At 36.7% G+C, this 23,296-nt stretch overlaps 1 protein-coding gene across 1 annotated transcript in view; it reads right to left on the bottom strand.

Annotated features, from left to right (window-relative positions):
• DCHS2 (dachsous cadherin-related 2) overlaps positions 1-23,296 on the bottom strand; it is a 104,522-nt gene that overhangs the window by 4,586 nt on the left and 76,640 nt on the right. The window contains exons 11-19 of the mRNA XM_058024272.1: positions 19,628-19,762; positions 19,178-19,387; positions 17,072-17,929; positions 12,245-12,352; positions 9,242-9,453; positions 7,610-7,761; positions 4,662-4,792; positions 2,896-3,182; positions 90-228 (exon numbers count right to left, since the gene is read on the bottom strand). Of these exons, the coding sequence (XP_057880255.1) occupies positions 90-228; positions 2,896-3,182; positions 4,662-4,792; positions 7,610-7,761; positions 9,242-9,453; positions 12,245-12,352; positions 17,072-17,929; positions 19,178-19,387; positions 19,628-19,762 (2,232 nt within the window). The remainder of the gene's footprint in view (positions 1-89; positions 229-2,895; positions 3,183-4,661; positions 4,793-7,609; positions 7,762-9,241; positions 9,454-12,244; positions 12,353-17,071; positions 17,930-19,177; positions 19,388-19,627; positions 19,763-23,296) is intronic.

Here is a 23,296-nt window from a genome sequence, read left to right as displayed (position 1 = left end):
CTCAAGTAATCACTGGCAACAGGTGAGAAAGGAATAGGACTCTTTGATTTGTACTTAAAAAGCTGAAATAATATACCATGCAGACTCACCATTCTTGTGATCAATGGAAAATCCCTCACAGGAAGAGAGGATTTTGTAGGAAATCATTCCATTATGTTCAGAATCCCTATCTATGGCAGAGAGTGTCAGAACAGTAGCATTCATAGAAATGAGCTCTGGCAAGTTCACCTGATACAAAAAGCAAAAATAGAGCTTAATAGAAGATTTTAAATATTAAAAAATTTTGCCTTTATTTGAGCTTATCAGTAAAACCTACACAGTTCCCAGCTTTGGAAGAAGTTTTACCTACCCATTTTCTTCTGGGACAAAACCAGAAAGAGTTGAGATATTGAAAACTATGCCTTCATTATGGCCAAAATTCATAGTAAGCTTTAAACAGTAGTAAAATCCATCTAGTTCATTATGACAGCAAGTTCAGAAAATAAATGAATCACTTTTTTCAAGAGTACACTTACGGACTGCAACTAAAAACTTTTCCCTTTGCTTTCAAAACCCCCTTCATTTCCATATATGGAATACAGTCTGCAGTATATGACTGAATGCTAAAAAAGCCAATATGTGCACCCTGAAAAGTCCAGCACTAGACCACTTAATTACCACTGGATTATTTCTAGAATTTGACTTTTCAAAATACTTCCTTTGTTTTCTTATAGGAAACCAAGAAAATCCATTCCCTTTTTAAGAATTTTCATTGTTTCAAGTTTCATAGAGCACTTTTGTGACCAAAGTTTCCTTCCACCTTATAAATCAAATTTCAAATTAACAGTATGCTATAGCAGCTACCTCTGTCATAACTCAAAGAGTTAGTTTAATTTAAACAGAGAGATTATATGTATATAATAATCACATACATATATTAAGCTATATGGGAGGAGCATAAATATGAAAACATTTGAAGGAACAATAAAAGGGTAAAAATACAGGATGATGAATATGGAATTACACACATCATCAACCAAAAAAGAAGCAGTGTATCTTACTTGCCAAGCAACACATCAAAATATCAGGACTGTGGAAAGAGAAGCTCAGCAGTTTACATTAAAATAGTAAATAAAGCTACACAGTTTTGAATCAATTAATAATGCTCCCTACAAGGTCTGCTCCAATCTACAAAAAAAAAAATAATTCTGGCACTTGCACAAGCAAGTACTTGCCTAAACTACTCTCCAAAATCAGACACATATGAGGATTGAGGAAAATAAAAGTCTAAATATCATTGAGTAAGTAATAATGCATTTTTTCCAGAATGTGGATTTATGATTTTTAGTGGAAAATTTACACAAATTCTGTCCACTCAGGCACCCAAAAGTTTCACAGGTGTCTACAATTTGTCACAGAGGTATCGAAGTGACTAAACTACTGTGCCTGCAAATGCTCAGAGGTAGAAAATTCTTTACTAGGCCAAATGTTTAGACTTGTTTCTTTACTCAAACTGTCTGAGACTTACAAATGGAGCATTATTAAAACCAAGTCTTCTGTGGTGCCTCATATTTTTGGCTCTGAGGACATCTACCACACACAAAAAGCACCAAGTCAAACAGCTCAGTTCCAGAATGGCTGGGGTTGTTGGGTACCTGCAAGGTGTAATCCTTGGTCAGAGTATCGTCACCTGAAACAGGGTGCCCACGACTACATACTGCTGAGTTTTGAATCTCTCCAGAGATAGAGATGCCCCAACCTCTCTGGACAACCTGTGCCAATGCTTAATCACTGTTAGAATTTGAAGGAAAAAAAAAAAAGAAAGAAGTTTCCTGATGTTTAAACAGAACTTCTTGTGCATCCATTTGTGCCCACTGCCTCCTGTCCTTCAACAGAGAAGACTTTAGTTTGCCCATCTTTACTTGCCCACACTGGTATTTCAACAGATTGGTAAAACTGAGCCTCCTCTTCCTGAGGCTGAAATATTTCTTTACATAGAGGGTGGTCAAGCACAGGAACAGGTTTCCTCAAGAGGTGGTCAATGCCTCAAGCTTGTCCTTGTTTAAGAGGCATTTGGCCAATGCCCTTAACAGCATGCTTCAGCTTTTGGTCAGCCCTGAAGCAGTCAGGCACTTGGACTAGGTAATGTTTGTAGATGCCATGCATCCCGAACTATTTTATATATGCTCCACTTTCTTTAATCTGCACTTTTCTTTATGGCCCACAGCCGTCCATTGTCACAAAAAGATTTGCTTTCACTGTTGTACAGTCTCACTTCTACAACAGTACCAGTTCAAATGATTGTCCAGGAGTCCAAAAGCAGAGCTCTGTATCCTCCTCAGTCTCAAGGCATGTTGGGGAGGTCAAAACTCATATCCTTCACTCCCTAGGTGAGTGCCATAGCCATAAGACAGCATTACACATTGCAAACTTGACATGCATCATCTACCACAAAGGCAATTACTACACCTGTGGAGCTGTGTAACTGAAAATGAAGAAATTCATGCCATAGTAAGTGGGCCAGTATAAAGGTACCAAATTGTTTAGCATTCTCTCAGAAGAAAGAAGTTCTGAACACTGGACTCTGCTCCCCAAACCGGATTGGGTTGTATCCAGTAACTCCTAGTGATGAATGCATGGTTTATGAGCTAGCATTCACACCAATTGCCTTCTGAAGACAGAGACCACAAACATTGAAAGTGAGCAGTCTCCTCAGTGCTTTTAGCAGAATTCTTAGGAAGGGGCTGGAGGTCCCTAAAAGAGCTCTGCTCTGTTTCTGCTCAGTAATAGTTTGCAGAGACCTTTATTCTCAGTGCTCACATGCATTCAAAGACAAATATGAACAAGCACTCCTACTATTTATCATCCTATATGGAAAGATAACACATGCAGATTGTTCATTTGCCATGTTCCCACCTGATAAAAATCCTGAATAAACACTGGAGGGTTATCATTGATGTCCAAAACAAGGATGGTGAGTTCTGCTTCTGTTTGATGCACAGAATCTGAAACTATGATATGCAGCGTATACACAGCAGTTTCTTCAAAATCTAATGGTTCCACCACTATGATGACACCAGTATGCTGATCGATGGCAAATTTCATTTCAGGACTCTTATCATAAATAAAACCAAACTGAAGTGCTGGCCTGGAGTCTGCATCACTTGCTGACACTTGAGTCACTATAAAACCAGGCAGGGCATCTGAAACAATCATTTTGAGAATAAGTCAGAGTTAAAAGATAATGTTACCATTTCTGAAGATTTTGCCTATTTCAATATTGGATCTTGGCTATATTTAATTTTTCTGTATAGCTTATGGTATATTCCGACTTTGTTTATTACAATAATCACAGTATCCAGAAAAGCCATGGAAACAGTAGTGTATTTCTTCAAAGGTATGCACTGTATCCCAATTTTAATTTGGATTTTCTTTAGACTTTCCCAGATCCAGTGTAGTCATAACAGTTTCTTCACCAGGAGCAGGAACTTAGATGGTTTTCACAAGCATTTACGTGACATGAATTTACTGAACAATGCCACAAGAATATTTAACTGAGGCATTACACACACTGATCTGTGTAGAACCAGCAAATACAATTCTGGAGCTTTTCCAAATGAAGAGAAGGCCACTAGAGAGAAACAAGGCCTTCAGACAGACCTACATGGCACAAAAACATGAAGAGATCAAGGTATAATCCTACAAGATTGAGAAACTGGATACAGACAGCTTTTGTCATGGGCCAATTTGACAGTACCAGAGATTGCAAACTGAACATATTAGTGATCATTTCATAAAGCCTGGAACTAACAGAAGCAAAACCATTTCTCATTTACATGCCTTGGGCATGAAGCCTCAAAAATACTGTGCCATGTCCTAAAGCAAGTTCTTAAGTGGAATACAAAATATTAAGTAACCTGTAGTTTTAACCTGTAGTTTAGAGCTGCTGTGCATCTATGAATTCTGTACTTGTCATTACCACTGGCAGGTAAACTTAGGAAAGACTAAAATATATCACAAAAGACAAACTTGATATCGTTTGTTAAGAGGAGTACTGGTGTTTATAATTTTTCTGCTGTGTATCTTAATGTATTCACTTGTAAGATGCCTGTATTTGAAAATTACAGGCCCAGGACTCAAGCTGTGCAGATTTGAGCTAATGTCACACAACACACAAGATGCATGCTAGGTTGAGAACTCAGGAGGTTCTGAGTCCTTCTCTTAATGATCATCAATTGGACTTAGCTATAGAGTTTATGTAACACTACATTCAAATTTATAGGAAGTATTTTTTCATCACAATGAAGTTCAAAACGTCACATTTCTAGCAATGCTGGTTTTAACACCAAACATTTTTATTGGAGAAGAGCAGAAATCAAAGACATATGAAGAATACAATAATGAAAATTAACAGATTCAAGTTGTATTTCTGCAGATTTTTCACTCCTTTTAAATAGCCTATGGTTTTATTCCAAACTATCCACAATATATAAAGATTAAAAATAATGACTCTGAGAATAAAAGCAGATCAAAATTTGCTTTGATATTTCAGCTTTAATACTACCCATTATAATTTTTACTGCAGTTGTTTGGTTACACAAATGACCAAAAGCACTAAATCACTATCTGAGAATTCCTAGCCATAGGAGTTAGGAAGGAAACAGCTGTACATTCACACTTACTTTCTGGGACCTCCACTTCACCTAGTGGTTGGACAACTGGAGCGTTGTCATTAACATCTAACACTTGTATCCTCACAATAGTTGTAGCAGAGAGTCTGGGATTTCCTTTATCAGCAGCTTGTACAACCAACCTACAATTAAAGGAGGCACTAATTGTCACTTTTGATCAGAAATCACTGAATTATGCACCACTATTATAAGCAGGGGAAGTTTTAAACCCAAACAGAATAGTCACTTCTGTTCCTCACTGTAACTCTTAAATTCCATCTTTATTTCTTTCTGTAAGGTTGACTGTGCACCATTTGACGTTTTGGTTTTGCAGGAAAAATGTCCAGGAGATTCTACATGGCAAAAGAATAATAAAATCATACAAAGAAAAGGAAGTGTTTGTCTGTACTAATTTAATCCAGTTTCATACCAAATGTAAGTGGCTGAGCAACTCTTTCAAATAAGACACAGTTCTTCCATTGGTAATTCAGAGCAGGAATTAAAACCTTAGTACTAACTTATAATTTGCAACAACTTGACTCTCTTTGTTGCTTATAAAGGGGCAAAAGAGATGTAGAAATTGGAAAATGCAAAAACATCCAAAATGGTATTCAGCCAGAATGCCTGCAGACACAGAGTAGCCCTTCAATTACATTATAAATGCAAGTGATAAAGTGAAAACCCTGAATACGTGCACCATTTGACAATGGCAAAGTTCCCACTGATTTTAATGGGACCAGAATTATGCTGTCAGATTAGAAGAGTTTTGACTTTAAACTTCCATTTCACATCTAAATAAGGATGGGTTGTATATTCTGTAAAAAACCTTTCCACAAAAAATGAAGCAAATAAATGGTGAGCAGCAACATGATAAACATGGATAATGTGTTTACTCTTTATGGAAAGCAGCTTCTGAACAATAAAAAGCAAATGTAAACTGAGATTATTTGGAAGACTTTACCACTTCCTAGTGGGGGAGATTCCAGAAATGAATTCAAAATTAAATCTAACTCAAGAGGTGATCTTAAAAAGAAAAAAAGGAAACAATGAGTTAGGCTGAAGGATATACAGGCCAAAGTCAAGCATCTTAATTAAATGTTTTATGTACTATCAACTGTTTTCATGTTGCACCACTTTTTTTTTTTTTTTTTTGCCTCCGCAAAGATCTTCTGAACATCTTATTTCTCCATCTTTCTTCTAAGTAACAGTTAAAAAGTGTCAAACAGATATTTTACTTCCTAAATGTTCACTTGACAATACAGAATGCCAAGGCTGTAACTCAAGCTGTGGCTTACAGGATTTCCATTCCTTGACCACACCACCACTACTCTGGGTATCCTTGTGGTTTCTGATCCAACAGAAGATAACTTAAATTGCAGGCTAGTATTCAATCAGTGACCATGCATAATTCCATATAGAAAGTGTATTTTTTCTAGAATGAAAATTGGTAGGTATACATATGGAAATATTTTACTAAAAATAATCACTTTCTAAGGTTTCAGGAAAAAAAGCCTCTCATAAAAACATTTTAGCCAAGGCATTAAAATTAAGGTTCTGTCAACACTTTCATTATAAACCATGTTGTAAGGGACTTAGAACTTCTGGGGATGAAAACGTTCAATTCAGATATATAAACAACTCCTTGCAAATTGGAAAAAAACAGTAACATTTTGACATCAAACAGGAAAGACTTTTGAAAGTTTCTTTTGCTATTCACTTTTCACCTAACAATGTCCAGATTAATAACTTGTTTTAGAGAGAAGGAATATGAAGCCACAGATTCCCTGAACAAACTGTCAAACTGAAAGTCTAGAATTTTAACATAGATAGGGAAATAAATCAGCTCCCACTTAAAGTGAGATATGAGAATTATTATGCTCCCATGTTGAACATTTCACCAACAGTAAACATCCTTCATTTGAAGGACTTAATCCAGGTGTTCTTTTAAAGTATTAGTTACAAATAAAATATATTAAGTTTATGAAAATCAGATTTGATGTATTTGATTCAATGAGAAACTGAAAAAAATCCTCCAAATTAAGTGTCCTTTGTATTAAGTTAAAACAAAGTATTTTGGGGACATTATTATCAAATCAGCCTGTTACTAAAAAAAAACCCACATACTCTATCAATATTCTTGAATGTGGTTTTCTGCAAGTTATTCTCATTCATAAGAATTCTTACTGGAAGTTTAAAACTTTGAGGTCCCACAGGACAGGAAAACATGCAAATATTTTAACTGATACCAGATGGGAAAAAAAAGTAATTTTTACTGACATATACACAGAAATACTACTTTTTGTGGAGACTGCAGTACTTAAAATCAGTCTGTTAATGAATCTTCATAGTAATATTTTATCTTCAAGGCATTATTTATTTGCTTTCTGATTCCAACCATGGCATGACCCATAAAGGAAAATTGTCATGTCCACTTGGCCATATTTATTCAGAGTTTCAGAAAAACTGGAAAAAGTTAATACTTAGTGCAGGACAGGTTATAGATAGAAATAGTTTAAAAATAGTCTTTATCACATTATTGAAAAGAAACTTTGAACTCTCAATCAAATAAAAATGAGAAAATATCCCTAATTTCTTGGATTTGATTTGAGTGTTTTCATGTGTCTTTATAAAGTACATTTCCAGAGAGGGAATGGTTGTACAGTTATTAATAAACTAAAATCCAGGAACTGTCATTGTTCCTATAGTGAATAATCACACTTATATCAATATGTGTTGCCATTGATTAAACTAGACTATATTTCGTTCTCTAAATTTGGTAACTACACAAGAATCTATAGTACAAATAGGCAGCTTTAGAGCTGTTCTCAGTGCTGTCTGGCTTTCAGCCAGGTTCTGTGGGTAATGGATATCAACAGGAAACTACGAAATATGTAACATTAATATTCTCAAGTTAGACTAGACAAAAAGAATACATTTTTATGGGAACCTTAAATACAAACCTGTAAGATGAAGTGTTTTCATAATCTAGGCCTTTATTAGTTGCTAGAATTCCTCGTGCTGAATCAATTAGAAATGTCGCATTTTCATTACCAGATACAATTAAGTATTCAGTTTCTCCATTCAGCCCACAGTCAAGGTCAGTTGCAAATACCTGTTTGTGAGCAAACCTGAGGCTTAATTAAAAACAGTAGAACATGATTTCAGAAGGAAAACCCTTATACTACAGTCAGATATTTCTGATTACTTTCCTTTCAACTGCAAGTATTTAAATAAATCATCTTTGTCCCCAGTTTGTGTGTTGTGTAAGGTCACAAAATCTGCTCGTGAACTGCAATGGGCTGCACATGAATAATTTGAAATTCAGCTACATAAAGCATTAGGGCTGAATGCAATCATTTTACTATTAGGTTGCTGTTAGAATGCTCTCCCTGTTGAGCACATAAAAATGCACTTTTCTCAGTGGTACAGAACTGACCTTTAAAGTATTGCTGCTATGCAAACAGACACAGGATAAAATAATTAAACTACTATGTTTTCAGAGATTTCATAGAATAGTTCAATAATTACCTCTTAAAAATACCAACCAGAAAATGTAAAAAGGGCAGAGGCAATCTGTAAAGATTTGCCAACAGAATAAGGAACATTCAGCAGCAGTAAACAGGTTACTCAAAGAGTCCTCTTATTCTTTGAAGAGTCATCTTTGTATTTTTTTGTTGCTGAACAAGCATTATAATGAGTCTGGGATCCAAAACATAGCAGAGGCAACAAGTCAGATTGAATAAAAGAAACATAATAGAATGTATTCTGTCATAAAATTTTGATTACACATCTGGCTTGACTGCCTTTTGATTTTTCTCCATTCCTGGACACATGTTTCTCTAAATAGAATGTCCATCAGTTTCTAATCACTTTGTCCTGGAGGCATTTGTAGCTTTTCATTTATTTATTCTCTAGAGAGAGAATATCTTTAGTACCTAACATGACCCTCACCGTGACCTGACTTGCAATGCAAGAACACGTACTGAGGAAATTATATGTTCTTCTAGTCCAACTGATGTCTTCTTTTGCTCTAACACAGACAGCTGGAAACATTTTGGGAGAATGGACCCATTCAGAGGAAGAAGTGTTTGCACATTTAAATTAAGACAAGCTGCTCTTTAGGCAGCAGATTTCAAATTGAACACTTGGGTTTGACTCTACTAGTCTGATGAGTAGAAAGTATTCTTTTTATTGCTATAGTCCTTTCAGTAGAGGCATTAATACAAGACCCAGCCTATATTGTAACCAGAACCACAGATTTGAATGGTATTTTTCAATTGCTTGAAGATAGAAACAGAATTTTTTTAAAAAGAGAATTTAAATTCCAGGTGCACAGTTGCCCAGAAGATACAGAATTCTCTTTCAGCTCAACAGACCTGAATGAATTATCTGATCTGAAATATGGTCTAGAAGAAAGAATCATGTAACATTTTAGATATCCAAGCAGACTAGTAGCAACACCAAGATCCTTACTCCCAGTTTTTAAGACAGAATGGTCCAAGACAGAGCTAACAGGATTGTAGTGATTAACAGATCAGCCAAACTTCTTTTGAACTACAGCACTGTGCTTGGGAAGATATACTTTCACTTACCTGTATGATGTCTGTTTTAGGACTCTGGCCTTCCCATACTGATGCTTTGTAATAGCTTTGCTCAAATTTAGGTGTATTGTCATTCACATCTTGAATCAAAACTGTCACTCCACAGAACACTGAATGGAAGCTATTTTCAGCCACAACTGTAAGATGTATTTTACATTTATCTTCATAATCAAGGTACTTTGGGTCTTTTACTGTGATTGTGCCTGGTTTATTATAAGAAGAAAAAAATCTCAAGATGTGACATACTCATTCAGGAAAAAACATGTACAAATGCAGTTATGTCCAAACATACTTGGTCATGGTCACAGGACAGAATTCCAGCAAGCTTGCCATTGTGTCCTTTTTCTACCTACTATCACCCCAACATCCTAGGTACTGAATAAATCTTGGATAGCTAAATTTTCACCAACCACCGCTACAATGGCATTTTCCAAAAACTAAGCCAATTTGCTAGCAGAAGAATAGAGACAAAGTGTCTGCATGATGCTTCCTCCTCAGCACACGACAGTGAGACAGCCACATCAGGAGAGACTCTTGTCCTTCATCTGACAGTGGCTACATCTTGTCCTCCACCAAAATCCACATCAGGCAACAGCTGCAGCAATTTCTGTATCTGACTGACACACAGGCAAAACACTCACTCCTTCTGAGGCAGTGAGCCTCCTACCCCTGAGCTGTTACTCCATCAAAAATAAACAAAGAATGAGATTTATTGAGATGACAAGCACAACTGGCCACCTCCACATTAAACATGAAATGTTTTTGGAAATCCATAGACAGTTTCAATGTTCTAGAAACATACTCATAATTCTCCATTACATCTAAGCATAAAATATACTTGATTTGTATATTAATTTTAATTAGAATTCAAATTCAGTTTTGCATGACTTTTCAGTAATGATGTCATGAATCTTGTTATCCCAAACTTCGGCTATCTTAAGAATGTATCAACTGTGGCTCCCCAAACTAGTGCTTTTTAGTTTTTATTTTCTAGGATAAGTAAACATTAACTATTGTTTATAGACCTGCGTCTTGAACATAAAGATTTCAAAGGTGTTTTATTTTCAGCACAACACTTCAAAATATCACATTCTGTTTACAGAGATAAGAAAACAGACAGTGGTAGAAGAAATACATTTCCAGATGACAGAGAACAAACTGAAAGGCTCTAGTGAAGACTGAAACAAATAATCAGTTTATCAAGTTTGAGGTACACCACCTAGGAGGAACATGTGAAAGAACCAGAGCTGCTCATTCTTCAGAAGTGCACTTGAAGAAAAAACAGCGTAACAATCTTCAAATATGCAAATAAAAGGGGGTTGCCTTTGTCTTAGGTCTACTCGTACTAGATTAAGAAGTAATAAGTTTAAAACATTTCAGCAAACATTCAGACAAATATGAATAAAAACGTTCCAATTGCCAAGACTTTTGCAGACTTTTGAGAGGGTTTGCAGAATCACTGTCCCTGATGGTTTTTAAGGACAGTACAAATTTCTGTCATATTTTGGCACAATCGATTCCCCTCCTGCATTGAAGGGACAGACTAGTTCATGTCTTTGAGTCATCTCCTACACTTTCTACAACTCTACATCATAATAAAAAATTTGAAAATGGTATAGAGTCTTCTCCAAAGTGTGGTTAATTAACATCAGTGCTAGAAAAGGCAAGAAGAGCAGATCTTTGGCTGTTCAGAATATGAATTACAGACAGGGCAAAATTTTGTTACGGCTCATAATACTTCTGCTGTAGAAGCAAGAGGTAGAGAATTACTGGCGTCAAAATTATGTTATGCAAGCACTGCTCTTCAAAAGTCCTTAAAGGCTGAACTTCAATTGATTTTTTCTAAGAAACACAAGAAAGGCTTCAGAGGAAAGGAAACAGAAGAAACCACAATGGATCAAAGGTCTCAAAAGAAGGCTTGTGACATTCACTGCTATAGAAATTCCACTCCTGTTGGTGAAGACAGTGCTTATGAGACCTTTCAAAGCATCACATAACCATTTTTCAGCCCAGCTTGATAAAAAAAGAGAAAATACCATTTGAATTTTCTTTTTTTTTGAGGTGATATTGGAAAAGATCCACTTCCTCAGTAAAAAGCCTGTCTGGGTCTAAGATGTTCTTTAAGGCCAATCTCTCTACTTTTATTTCAGTGAAATAAGAAGGACTTGAAAATCAAAAGTATGCACTTCAAGCACCCCTCATCTAAAAAAGTTATTCTAGTGGTACACCATTTGTTGTCTGGAGACATCATGATAATCAGAGGTAAAGTCTTCAGAATCTCAGGGATAAAGCTATTTATTAAGGGTACAAGTATTTACACTGTTTCTGAGGAAAAGAGCTTACACTGTCTATATGCCATCCAAAAAAGAGAGCCTGCAGCTATTCAGAAGGCAAACATATTGCAGATGTTTAGGAGCTGAGAGGTAACCAGGGTAGCTGTGCTCTCTTAGGAGCATTAGAGGAAAAAATGTAAATACACACAGGGAACTCCTCACCCTCCTGCACCTGGAATTCCTGAAAAAAGAGCAGTGAAAGCGGAACTGCTGCAGAACACAAGTACAATCACAAAAAAAATAAACAGGCTTGACTTTAAAACATGTTGATGTTTGCCTGAAACAAAGAGAATTAAAATCAACAAGAGTCTAATGCTTCTACTTTAGAAGTGTTTTGAAGGATTTTGTTTATTGAGTTTTTGGGAAACTGTATGATGAGAAACAAGTTAGAATCTCAGCTTGAACGACAAAGTAGCAGTTTATCACCAACACTTGGTGATCAAGAGTAAATCAGAACTGAGTGTTTCAAACAGGTATATTGGTGCTCAATTCCTTTTTACCTCAAGTCTACAATAGTGCCTGGATTTACTAATGACCTGCTCATTGCTACAGAATTATTACTAGGGAGTACTCTTACGATATCTAGCCCTTGTTCTTGTGGTAGGAACTTGCTAATGCTCCAAAATACACACAGACACTCGAAACAAATTATAAAATGTACCTGTAACAGGGTGTATGGAGAATATTTCCTGGTCATTGAAGATGCTATATTTTATGTCTTCTCCTGTAAATTTGTGTTCATAGGCTTCTACTGTTAGAAGTGATGTACCTATGGAAGCAATAAGACATTTTCATAGTGTTAACCTAGAAGGTTTTGTTCTAATATTATAGTATTGATATAAATAGCAGAAACACAACTTCGTACTAGGTTAAGTGCTCATTCATTAGTTTAGTAGACAATAAGTCTCCATTATTTTTCCTATATAACAAATTCATAGACAAAGCACTGTCTATACCTTCTTCCTCAGTAAATTACACATCTGATAACAACTTCACCTGCCTAAATAAAATTATGAGATTTAACTTTTCCTAATTGCAAACTCACAGGAATCATTTTCTCTCTTACCTGAAGTCATATCTAATTCTTTTTTGGTTTGTGGTGCATCATGTCACCCACAAACGACAAGAAAGTTTGTTTTTTTTCTCCATTTATCAGCATTCAATTTGGCTTTTTGAACAGTACCTTAAATTAAATATCCTTCAGAATTTTAATTAGCCACCTTTTGATCAAGAGACAGAAAAGATGAAACTATGTGCGTAGCTATGTGTCAATTCACAGATAATCCAAATTCCATTAAAAGACCAATAATTTAACATAGAATGCAGGAGACATGATTTAGAAATCCTGTTTGGAGTAAAATAATAGGGGAAACGTGGAACTCAAATTATCCTGCTCAGAACCAATACATTTAACAAAAATACAGTAAATTCAAATGGCATTATCACAACTTCCAAATAATTATTATTTTCAAGTGATTTAAAAAATTGTCTAGCATATATGGCCATTGATTTTAATGTTTTTAATTATTTAATTAAATTGTAATTGTTTCCATGCAGCTGTAATGGAATGAGGCATCATGAGCTCTTTCAAACAGCATTAGAGGTAACTAGTTATTTTATTGTATCACAAAGGTCATAGTCAGTGTTCGGGATGCCACAGGAAAAGACTTTAGTATAAAAAATGAGAGGAAACCTTGCTATTACAATAATCTGATACCTTTTTTACTTCAGCAGTTATATATTATGTTTTAGAAACCAGAATTTTTCTATTAAGGGTTTACTATTTGCTTTCAAAATCTGTCTGCCAAAAGAAAAAGCATGCCAATTTTGACATGTGATTTTCTGTATTTGTCAATATACTTGTAAGATATTTACTAGAAAAGCTCCTGGAATCAACATCTATCTGTTCAATATGTAAAGAGAGATATATGAATGCTGACCTAGAGTTTTTTAGGAACTAAAAAAAGGGTCTGTAGGTTGAATTTTCATTGCCAAGCAACTTGGGTTTACTACAGAAAGCTGCAAGGACAATCATTCACACCATCCTCACAGCAGAGTTAAAGATAAAAAACCCCAAGGTCTGAAGAATATCCCTCTTTAACACTCTCTGCATCTTTTTGTTTGTTTGTGTGTTTAAGAATAAATACTATCAGAAACAAAGGAAGCAGCAGCATTTCTACTTGTATCCTTGTTTTTCAGAGGTTAGGTTAATAAACTCTTTGTCTGAGTCCTCCTATCCTAATCTTTATGCTCCACATTTTTCACATAGATAGAATTGTTTACAGCTTCTTTTTAGCAGAGTACAAATCTCTTGTTCCGATACCCTTCACAGAAAACAATTACTCCCAACAGTGAATTTTTACAGTTCATTGTCAGAAAAATATGACCAAAGTATGAGGTCAGCTGTGGCATAAACAGGCCCTATACAGATAAAGAGCAATAGAAAATGTCCATCTGTTGAACCTGCCATTCCAATCACACCCAATTCAGACATTGCCTCAAGCAGAGGTCACATATGTAACTCTTAACAGAGAGAAATCAGTGAAAGGGAGCTTTCTCTCTGCAAAACACATTCAGCACTGAAGATAGAGCAAGGTAGCAGGGAGATCAGGGTCAAAGCAAAAGCAGTCAGATTGGCCTGAAATGCTAGGCAATTGACCTCTGAATTAGTAAAAAATATTGAAAGACATGAAGAGTGATGTAAAATATGTAAAATCCAGGGTTTTTTCAGGGTTTTTTAAATGTTTTTTTTCCGCATACCTTCTGACTGCATATGCAAGTATCTCAAACTGTTTTATACAGCCTAGATCCCACCATTATGCCTGCAGACTCAAACCCAAAACATGGCAGAGTGAACAGCATTTGCCTACCTGGCCAAATCAGCTCCAAAACACTTGCTGAATTCTTTGTTAGGACATATATGTTTTATATATAGGGCTTTTTTTATATATATGTCCTAACACCAGCATCACACAGAGCTGCTGTATCACTGTAGCACTTTCTTCAGTCCTCATTATAGCAGTCTCTTTTCACTGTCCTCTGCCATCTAACCTGTGTTCATCCTTGCCATTATTTCTTCAGACCTCTTAATTGCCATGAAATGAAAAGCTGAGCACGGAGATAACAATTCAAGAACCGTCTGGACACAATCCTGTGCCATGTGCTCTGTGATAACCCTGCTTGAGCAGGGAGGTGGCACCAGATGACCCTTTTGGTCCCTAACCCTAACCCAACCTCAGCCATTCTGTGATTCTTTGACTTAAAGAATGAGAGGATACATATCTGATATCTAATAGAAAAAGAAAATAGAGGAGTCAAGAAGTTTTACTGGTGAATCCATCTCCAAGTGTTATGCAAACAACCATTCAACTAAAAGTTGGGTAAATAATAAAGGTTTTTTACCCTCTGAAGAGCACAGTCACTTGATTATTTATTGATTAGCTTCTAAGTGCCTGCTGTAGAACAGTTTATAGTATTTAAAGACATTAAATATTCAATATTAAACAAAAAAAATTAGAAAAGTGGGGTTTTCTAAAGGTCATTAAACTCGGAAGTTAAACACTTAAAGAAAATGTGACCAACAAGGACCAGTTCCTGAGGCACTTGCCCATTTGATGGGTTTAGACTAAATTAAAACTAAGGACCCTTGGCTTTGGTTTTTTGTTGTTTATATTATTCACATTTTTTATTCTTTTTAAAATAAACGTAGCATTTTTTCCCTCCATCAGTTAAGGCAGAAATAAAATTATGAAGAGAAGCCACATTTATTAATACCAGTTCTACAAATAATCAGTATGTAATGTAAATCTTCCCTGGACTGAATACACTGGTACCATTCACGTTTGTAGGGGTCCCAGGATCACATCTATCCTATAAGCTAACTTCTATGAGAGTTTTAATTACAATCATACTTTTCTTCCCCACTGAAATGTAAAATATTTGATATTTATTTATGCTTATGAAAAAAGGAAAATACTATAAACAAAGACAAGCGGTACTAGTATTTGGTAAAATCTCTTACATTCTTAGAAGAATTTGATCTTCTTAGCAAATAAGAGTATTATTAAACACAAACTAACATTTTGTGATCAAATCCGCCTGTTTACCCTGAAGCTTTGCTAAACTTCCTTTAATCAAAACAACTTAAATTGAATCTTAATTATATTTCTATAGATTGAATGGGAGAACACAATGGCATTCTGATACCACAGTTCCTTGGGGCATTTCTCTGATTTCAGGCTGGCTTTTTAGCCTGATCCAGGAACATATCTACACTTAAAAAAATCTAGGATCAGAGCAGTTTATCTATTGCCATAAAGCTCTGATCTTTCTTTTCTTTCATTAAATGTAACAATTAAAAAATTTGGCTTGTAGTCCCAAACAAGCACAGAGGAAGGAATGGCTGAATAATCACAGCAGTAATTACTGCAACCATCAGTTGCATGAAGCCATTTTCACCCTTCACTCTCTCTTCTGTTTGTAATCATCCAACAATATTGATAGGCTTTCCAAAATTACTAACACACTTCTTATTTACTGATTCATAATCCAATATATAGGCTGTTACTCAAGATCTAGGAATTCACTAGTCTCACAAAACCCTTAGGATATAAGGGAATACTGCTTTTGTTTTACTGAGTGAAGTTAGAATTATAAAAGAGAAATTACTTGTTCAAGGTGAATCTCATGGGCTGTTTTAATTGAGAATATCGTGCAAGTCAGATCTTTAAATACATCTGGCCAATTATATAGTGAGATTTGTGGACAGAAATACGCAAAAGCCATTCCTTTCTGCCCCTCATCAGGACAGAGCCAATCCCTGATGCAGGAGAAGATACCACATCTAATTGGCTGGAGGGATAACTATCAATGTTCTTTGAATGATAAAAAGTAGCGCAGTAATTGTCATCAATATCCAGAACAAATCCAAATAAATCTGTAAGCACCTTGTGACTGAAGCTGGTTGGTCTGTAGGTGGCATTCCATAGTGCAGTCTCTACCTAGAGAGACACTGTAGAAGCATGTCCAAGTGACCACGTATCAATAGCCTCCGACCTTCCCTACCCCATCCGACTCCCCTTTCTCCTTCTTCTGCAAAGTCTAAAACTTCAGCAAGGTATTTATGAAAGCTACAGTTTGTGAAGGGTTTTGTGAAAACAAGAAATGTCAGGTTGCAACTGGTTCCCAACACCCAGCTCCTCTGAGCTTGTGTGCACTGCCCAGCAAAACAACAAGTAAATGCTGTCCACCCATCATTAAAGCAATTTTGCTAAATGAATGAACCCACTGATGATCAGACAATGCCTCCTCCATTGCATCTTTTTCATGCTGGTGCATTTGAAAGGGGCAAACGGGTATTGGCTACATCCACATTAACTTTTCCCTGCTGCTGCACATAAAAAAAAGGTTTCCCTATACTATTCATTACAATTTCAATTCCAAAAAGAGGGGAGATTGGCGACTACAAGAAGACGGATTTCATGCCCACCTGCTGCACTGTTCTCAGGCACACTTGCTTCGTACAGGCTGTGGCTGAATGAGATCACCTCCTCTTGCTCTTCTGTAAAGATAATGACCACAGCTGTGGCTGTTCGAGGTGTGATGCCTTGATCTGAAGCTGTCACTAGCAGCTGGGTACTGAAGTCCTTGGAAGCCAAGGGCTCCCGAAGAATGATGTCACCTGTCTTCACATCGACCTGAAATACAGTTTCTGCCATCATCAAATCAAAAACAACAGCTCCATTTGATCCCAGATCCACATCCTCTGCTCTCACAGTGGCAACTGTCTCATTCACAGCAGTTTCAGCAGGCACAAAGACCCTGATAGGATTCTGCAAAAAGACAGGATTGTTGTCATTGACATCATTAACATGCACCACAACACTGACAGTGGTGCTCCTCGGAAAATGGGGGCTACAGTCACTTGCCACAGCCCTAAAAGTGTACTGGGACTTGGTCTCCCTGTCCAGTGCCTTTGTAGTAACAATGGATCCTGTGGCACTATTGATGGCAAATGCTCCATAGGTGTCATCAATAAGGGAGTACATAACTTCACCATTCAGGCCAGCGTCTTCATCAGAAGCAGACAGGTCCAGGATGGCTGAGCCTTCCTCCAGGTCTTCTGTCACAGAGATTTGATACTGGGTCTTTGCAAACAAGGGGCTGTGATCATTTTCATCCAAGACTGTTAGATAGAGCTGTGCAGTGGAGCTTCTCAAGGGACTGCCTAGGTCATGGCACTCAATTACAAGAGTGAAATTGCTGATGTCTTCTCTGTCTAAGCTACGAGTGACCAGCAGCTTGCCTGATGTGTTATTTAGTGTGAAGTATTCTCCAACATTTCCACCTTTCAAACACATGAAAAAAGAAATTATCACTAACAACTACTTTTAAAAAAGAACCCCTTGTGAATGCTCTATACTAATTGCAATAACAAGGTCCAATGCTCATACAGCTGGTGAGCTCATGTGCCTTTCACATATTATATTTCTCATACAAATTAAAACCTGTATTTCATTTAAATCAGTGAGAGGCAATGATAGCAAATGCAGAAAGTCATAACAATTTACAGACGGGCCTTTTGGCCAGCTGCATATCTTTTTTTCCCAAACCAGACCACCTTATAAAAGGTCATGCATCTAGGCTGCTCCATGAAGTGACCTCTTCCCAACCTTAGTTACAAATTCCACAAACCTATGAAGCATTGCTGACAATTGTAATTGCTTGCTCCTAATTCTCTTCTACAAACCTATCTCTTGGAATTCAAGAGTTGGGCAAGGTCACGATTCGGGAGCACTGGGAATAAATATGAAGCAGTCAACTGAAAAGTCAGCAATTTTAGTAACAGTGAATGGCTTACATACTTTATAACATGCAAAAAGACCAAAGGTAACGAAATTAAATGTCATAGAGATCACAACATCAAAACCAAGGAAAAAAAGGAATTCATAACTGTTTCTTCAAAGAAAAATGTGTTGGTTTTTACCACAGTAGCTCTCTGCCTACATTTGAGCTATTGCTGAGAGCCACAAACCAAAGTAAGCACAGCAAACTTAGCAAACTAAGCACTGCAAAGTATCCAAAGATACTACAGGAGGCTTTGAACAGCTGTGGAGCTTACATTGGCATAGTGGACTCAGGGAGAGTTTGGCAAGATGGAAGCCAAGTATGACATTATTAATTGCTGGGTGAAAGAAGCTCTCACAAAATAAAATTTAATAAATAGCATTAAATAAATAAATTTCAATTAATTCTTGGGTATATTTTCAAGGGAATATTTACATTCAGACTTCTACAACTATAACAAAAAGGACAAAAATTATGCCTTCATGATTAATGCCTCATTCCAGCATTTGGTATTTTTTTTTGTTTCACTGTTCTGCACTATTTCAAATCCAGAACGCAGAATGAAAGTATGCCTGGGTAGTGCTTATGAGTGTTGACAAAAGGGTGAAAGATTTCTCTTTTCTTTTCCACTAAAAAGAAGCATGGGAGCTCAGGAGGCCTGGTAAAGTCAAGACTAGCCTAAAACTTGGATGCTGCTGTTTAAATATTTCCCTGATTTATACTAACAAAATGATGGAATATAACTTACCAGTTATTTTGTATCTTAGAGCTCCATTATTGCCAGCATCCATATCTACAGCCCGGATAATGTAAACAACAGAAAGCTGTTGGTTCTCTGGAATAAATATCTCAGAGGGAGGAAGAAGAAATGTGGGAGAGTGATCATTTTCATCCAGCACTGTGCAGATTACTGTCACTGTGCTTGACAGCAACGGAGTTCCACTGTCCCGAACCAAAACTAAGATCAATAAAAAGAAAGAAATTTTCATTCAGTGGTTGTAACAATAGATGTTCTTTAATAATATCAGAGTAGAAGAGTTATTTGTGCTATGCAAAAAAGCATATGCTCTTCTGTACTGGAAAATCCTACCACATGCATTGAATTCAGAAGGCATGAAAAAAAGTAATGCTGATAGTAACACCTCACTCACTCTCACTTCCCACTCTAGAGGCATTCACAGATATTTCCCACTGCTACCTTTAATACTGAAAACCTCCTGGGTTTCCCTGTCCAATGATGCAGCTGTTACGAGCTCTCCACTGTCCGAGTTCATCTTGAATTTCTCATAACCAGCTCCTGGTAAGATTTCATACTGAAGCAAGGAATTCAGCCCTTTAAAACAGAATAGAAATCTTAGTAAAATATGGAAACTCTCCTCACATTCAGGTATACTTATTTCTCTCTTTCTTTCCCCTCAAGATTCTTCTGAATGACAATTCTATACAGTTCCTGATCAGACCTACCAGTTGCATATAGTGCAGGGATATTAGCCTTCCCATCTTCCTCTAGGGAATAGGTTAAAACTTTTAAACGTTTTAGAAACCTTTCTTTCAAAGTTGCCCACCTTAGTTGAACAGAAAATGAGACTCAACTTTCTTACCTATTATGGTTGTAAGATAATTCATTTCATATTTCTTTTCATTTCAATATCCTCCCAAGGAAAGTATAATGTCATCTCCATCACACCTATATTATTGCCTTTAATTAGTTTAATCCTACATTATACCTGAAGGATTTGACTATTGTACCCTAATTTTTTTCTTTTTTGCAATTTTCTTACATTCCAGTCAACCATTCTGTGTTTTTCCCACACAGAATTAGTGCTTGAGTAGGGCAGGGACAGTTGGTACACCTGAAAAATCACATGACACTTCTAGTCATTTGAAAACACTGCCTGCCTGTTCTCATCTGCTCCAGTCAAGCACAAGACAATCTGCACTGGAGCTGATGGAGAAATACAATGTGAGAGAAGAAACAGAGTCTACAGGTTTTAACATACTCAACTTCATTTACCTTTGAATAGCTTTGTTAGGTGGTTGACAGCGCTACTGAAATTTGATTAAGAGAATGCATTAACACCTAAACTAAGGCAAGGGAGGGATGTATACAATACACAGCAGGAGGAAAAATGACTTACAGAAATCCTTTCAGCTTTACAGAAGAAGGAAGAAAAATCATATCAGTGAGGACAGTCAAGGTAAATGTCTTCAAAGTCTCAGGTTACTAAAATATATTTACCTGATCTGCCCATATCAGATAACATTCAACTAAATTTTAAAAGTTATTCACAGTTCTGCTGGCATTTATCTATCCTTTATCACCAATATGCTACAGATGAAAAAACAGACACAAAGCTGCAAGCCTGATAATATTAGCTTCTTGCCTCCTGCAATTGAGCTGCTTCAACCCAGTTCCTTCTCCAACAGATTCCACAATGGACACTATTCACAACCAGGGCTGAAAAAACATGGGTGCCATCCAAGTTGACTGTTCACACAATGCTGAAGTCAAAACTTTTAACCCTTAAAAAACACAGATATGTGACATCTTGATTACATTTATTTACCAAAGATTTGCTGACTCCTTTCCCATATCCAACTGCTAGGAGTGTAAAGTAGCATTAGGAAAAAGCTGCACACCCTGCCCAGGAGAGGAGCATGATGACTCTACATGTGAACACAGCACAGCAGCTAGCACATTTGCACTCAATCCAACCTGCTGGTTAATTATTCAGTAGCACTGGTCACACTTTAGGAGATGAAATTGCAAATTGAAATAAAAAATGTCCCCCCTGCCCCAAATCCAGATTCAAGATCCAGATTTCATCTTTATAGGACTTTACAATAATGTCTATTGGATGGCAGTAAGCCCTGTCTCATAACTCAAAGTCAATGGTTCCTATTAACCTTTTAAGATTTTTTTCCTATGGCTCCAGACATAACTATTGAACCACAGAGGTGCACATCAGATTAAAAGGAGACCTTGCCAAATGCTAGTTTGGTTTGCTAGTTTAGTCTTCTGCAAAGACCTACCTCAAGAAAAAACCCTGACCTATCTTAAATATGCTGCTGGTATCTTTGCTTTGCCATGTGTATTTTTCCAACATGCATATTTTCAAATGTTATTATCTTTTGCACTTCCATTTCCTGATGTTGAGCGTTCAGATGTCAGCTGGGTAGGGATGAGGGCATGGCAGGATCCCTAAAGGCTCCCAAATTAAGGCAACATAGAAATGCAGCAAATGCAGGTGTTGTAATGTCCAGAGGGAAGGTAGCTGAACAAAAGTTTTCAGGGATATTCATGTGAAAGAAAACCATTCCAAAGTCAGAAGTTTTACTTGTGATTTCCTCAAAAAAAGACCCCCTTCCAGTCACAGAGAATGAAGAAGAAAGGAAAAGAAAAAAAGTTGATAATGACTGGTTCCTCCCAGTGGTCACTCAGGGAACATACAAAGAGAACAAAAAAGTGTGACGGGAGAAAGCTCTGCACTGAGACTATGCAAATATTAATGGGATGTGAACTGCAATTCAGAGTATGGAAAAACAAAAAAAAGGGACACCATGACAGGAGTCATTTTATTCCAAAACTGTGTTCCAAAAATGTAAGAAAATTGAGTAGCATTATATTTATATGACTCCTATACGAATCAAATTTTCTTACATTCGGAACATCACTTCAATATTAATTTGAAACAAAACAATAGTATGACACACCCACGACATGGGGCCAAATTATGCAAATGTAAGAAAAAGACCCAACAGAAGGACTGTGGTTACTGGAAAATGTACTTCAAAAAACTAGCAGGAAGGAACAATCAGCCACAACAGTGCTCCAGCCCAAAGTGTCTGCACAGGCAGGCACACACTGTGCCACCCAGTACACTTGGAATGCCCTTCCTCTCCACACTGCCAAGCCACCCTGACTCCCTCCCACTAACTGCTCTGGAAAGTTCCTTTCTGCTGTATTTCCCACAAGATGTGAAAAAAATACAAGGGATGGAGAAGGAGGGAGAAGAATTCAAGCAAATTCTCAGTTGCCTCCTTTATCTTAGAATCTTTCTTCAAGTATCACCTTTTTTGTGATACACAAAAGAAAGAAAATATTTGAAAAGTGAGATACAGAGACAGACTACAGTACAGCTCAGCTGTTTTGGAGATCATAACAGACAGGGATACCTACACATTCCTAATTTCTAAATATTTTACATACTTGTGGGTAAATGCCTTTTTTATATAATACCTCTACTGAGCCTACATCAGCCTTTTGTAATCAATATGTATTCTACATTAAAATTACCAATCTTACTGAATACATAAGATTATTTTGCTAACAAGTTCCATTATCTGTTTTTAAGATAGCACAATCTGACACAATTCTAAAGAAAGTACAGAAAGTGAACCCACAGTAAAAATTAGGTCATTCACAGAGCTGAGATTACCTTTGGGGCAAAGATGGCAGTATTGTAATATTTAACTCTCTTTCCAGATTTTATTATTTATCAAATAGACCTTGTATAAGTGCTCCAGCACACGGACTAACTAACATCATATGCTGTGCATTTTAGACAGTTCAAAAGAGCAGGTAGCTGAAGAACTGGAGGGAATTTTTCGTTGCTTAGCAGACTCTCTCAGGTTTAGTCCTTACATGTGATTCACTGAGGAGATGAACCATCCCCACATCTTATTTCTCCATTCTGTGTACTTTTGAAATGTAATGCATTAACACTCTATAGCATGTAAGAAGACTCTTTAAAACCCGGAGCAGTTTCCACTATCCCTTCACAGCTCAAGCAGCTTGAAAATCTTGGATGACAGTGCCCCTCTCTGGTCAGAAAAGATAAGCGCACATTTGCAGGCTCTGTTACAA

Source organism: Melospiza georgiana, chromosome 5 (genome assembly GCF_028018845.1).
Source record: "Melospiza georgiana isolate bMelGeo1 chromosome 5, bMelGeo1.pri, whole genome shotgun sequence".
Taxonomy (NCBI): Eukaryota; Metazoa; Chordata; class Aves; order Passeriformes; family Passerellidae; genus Melospiza; species Melospiza georgiana.
The sequence above is the reverse complement of the archived record's forward strand: the minus strand, read 5'-3'. Positions and strand labels throughout refer to the sequence as shown.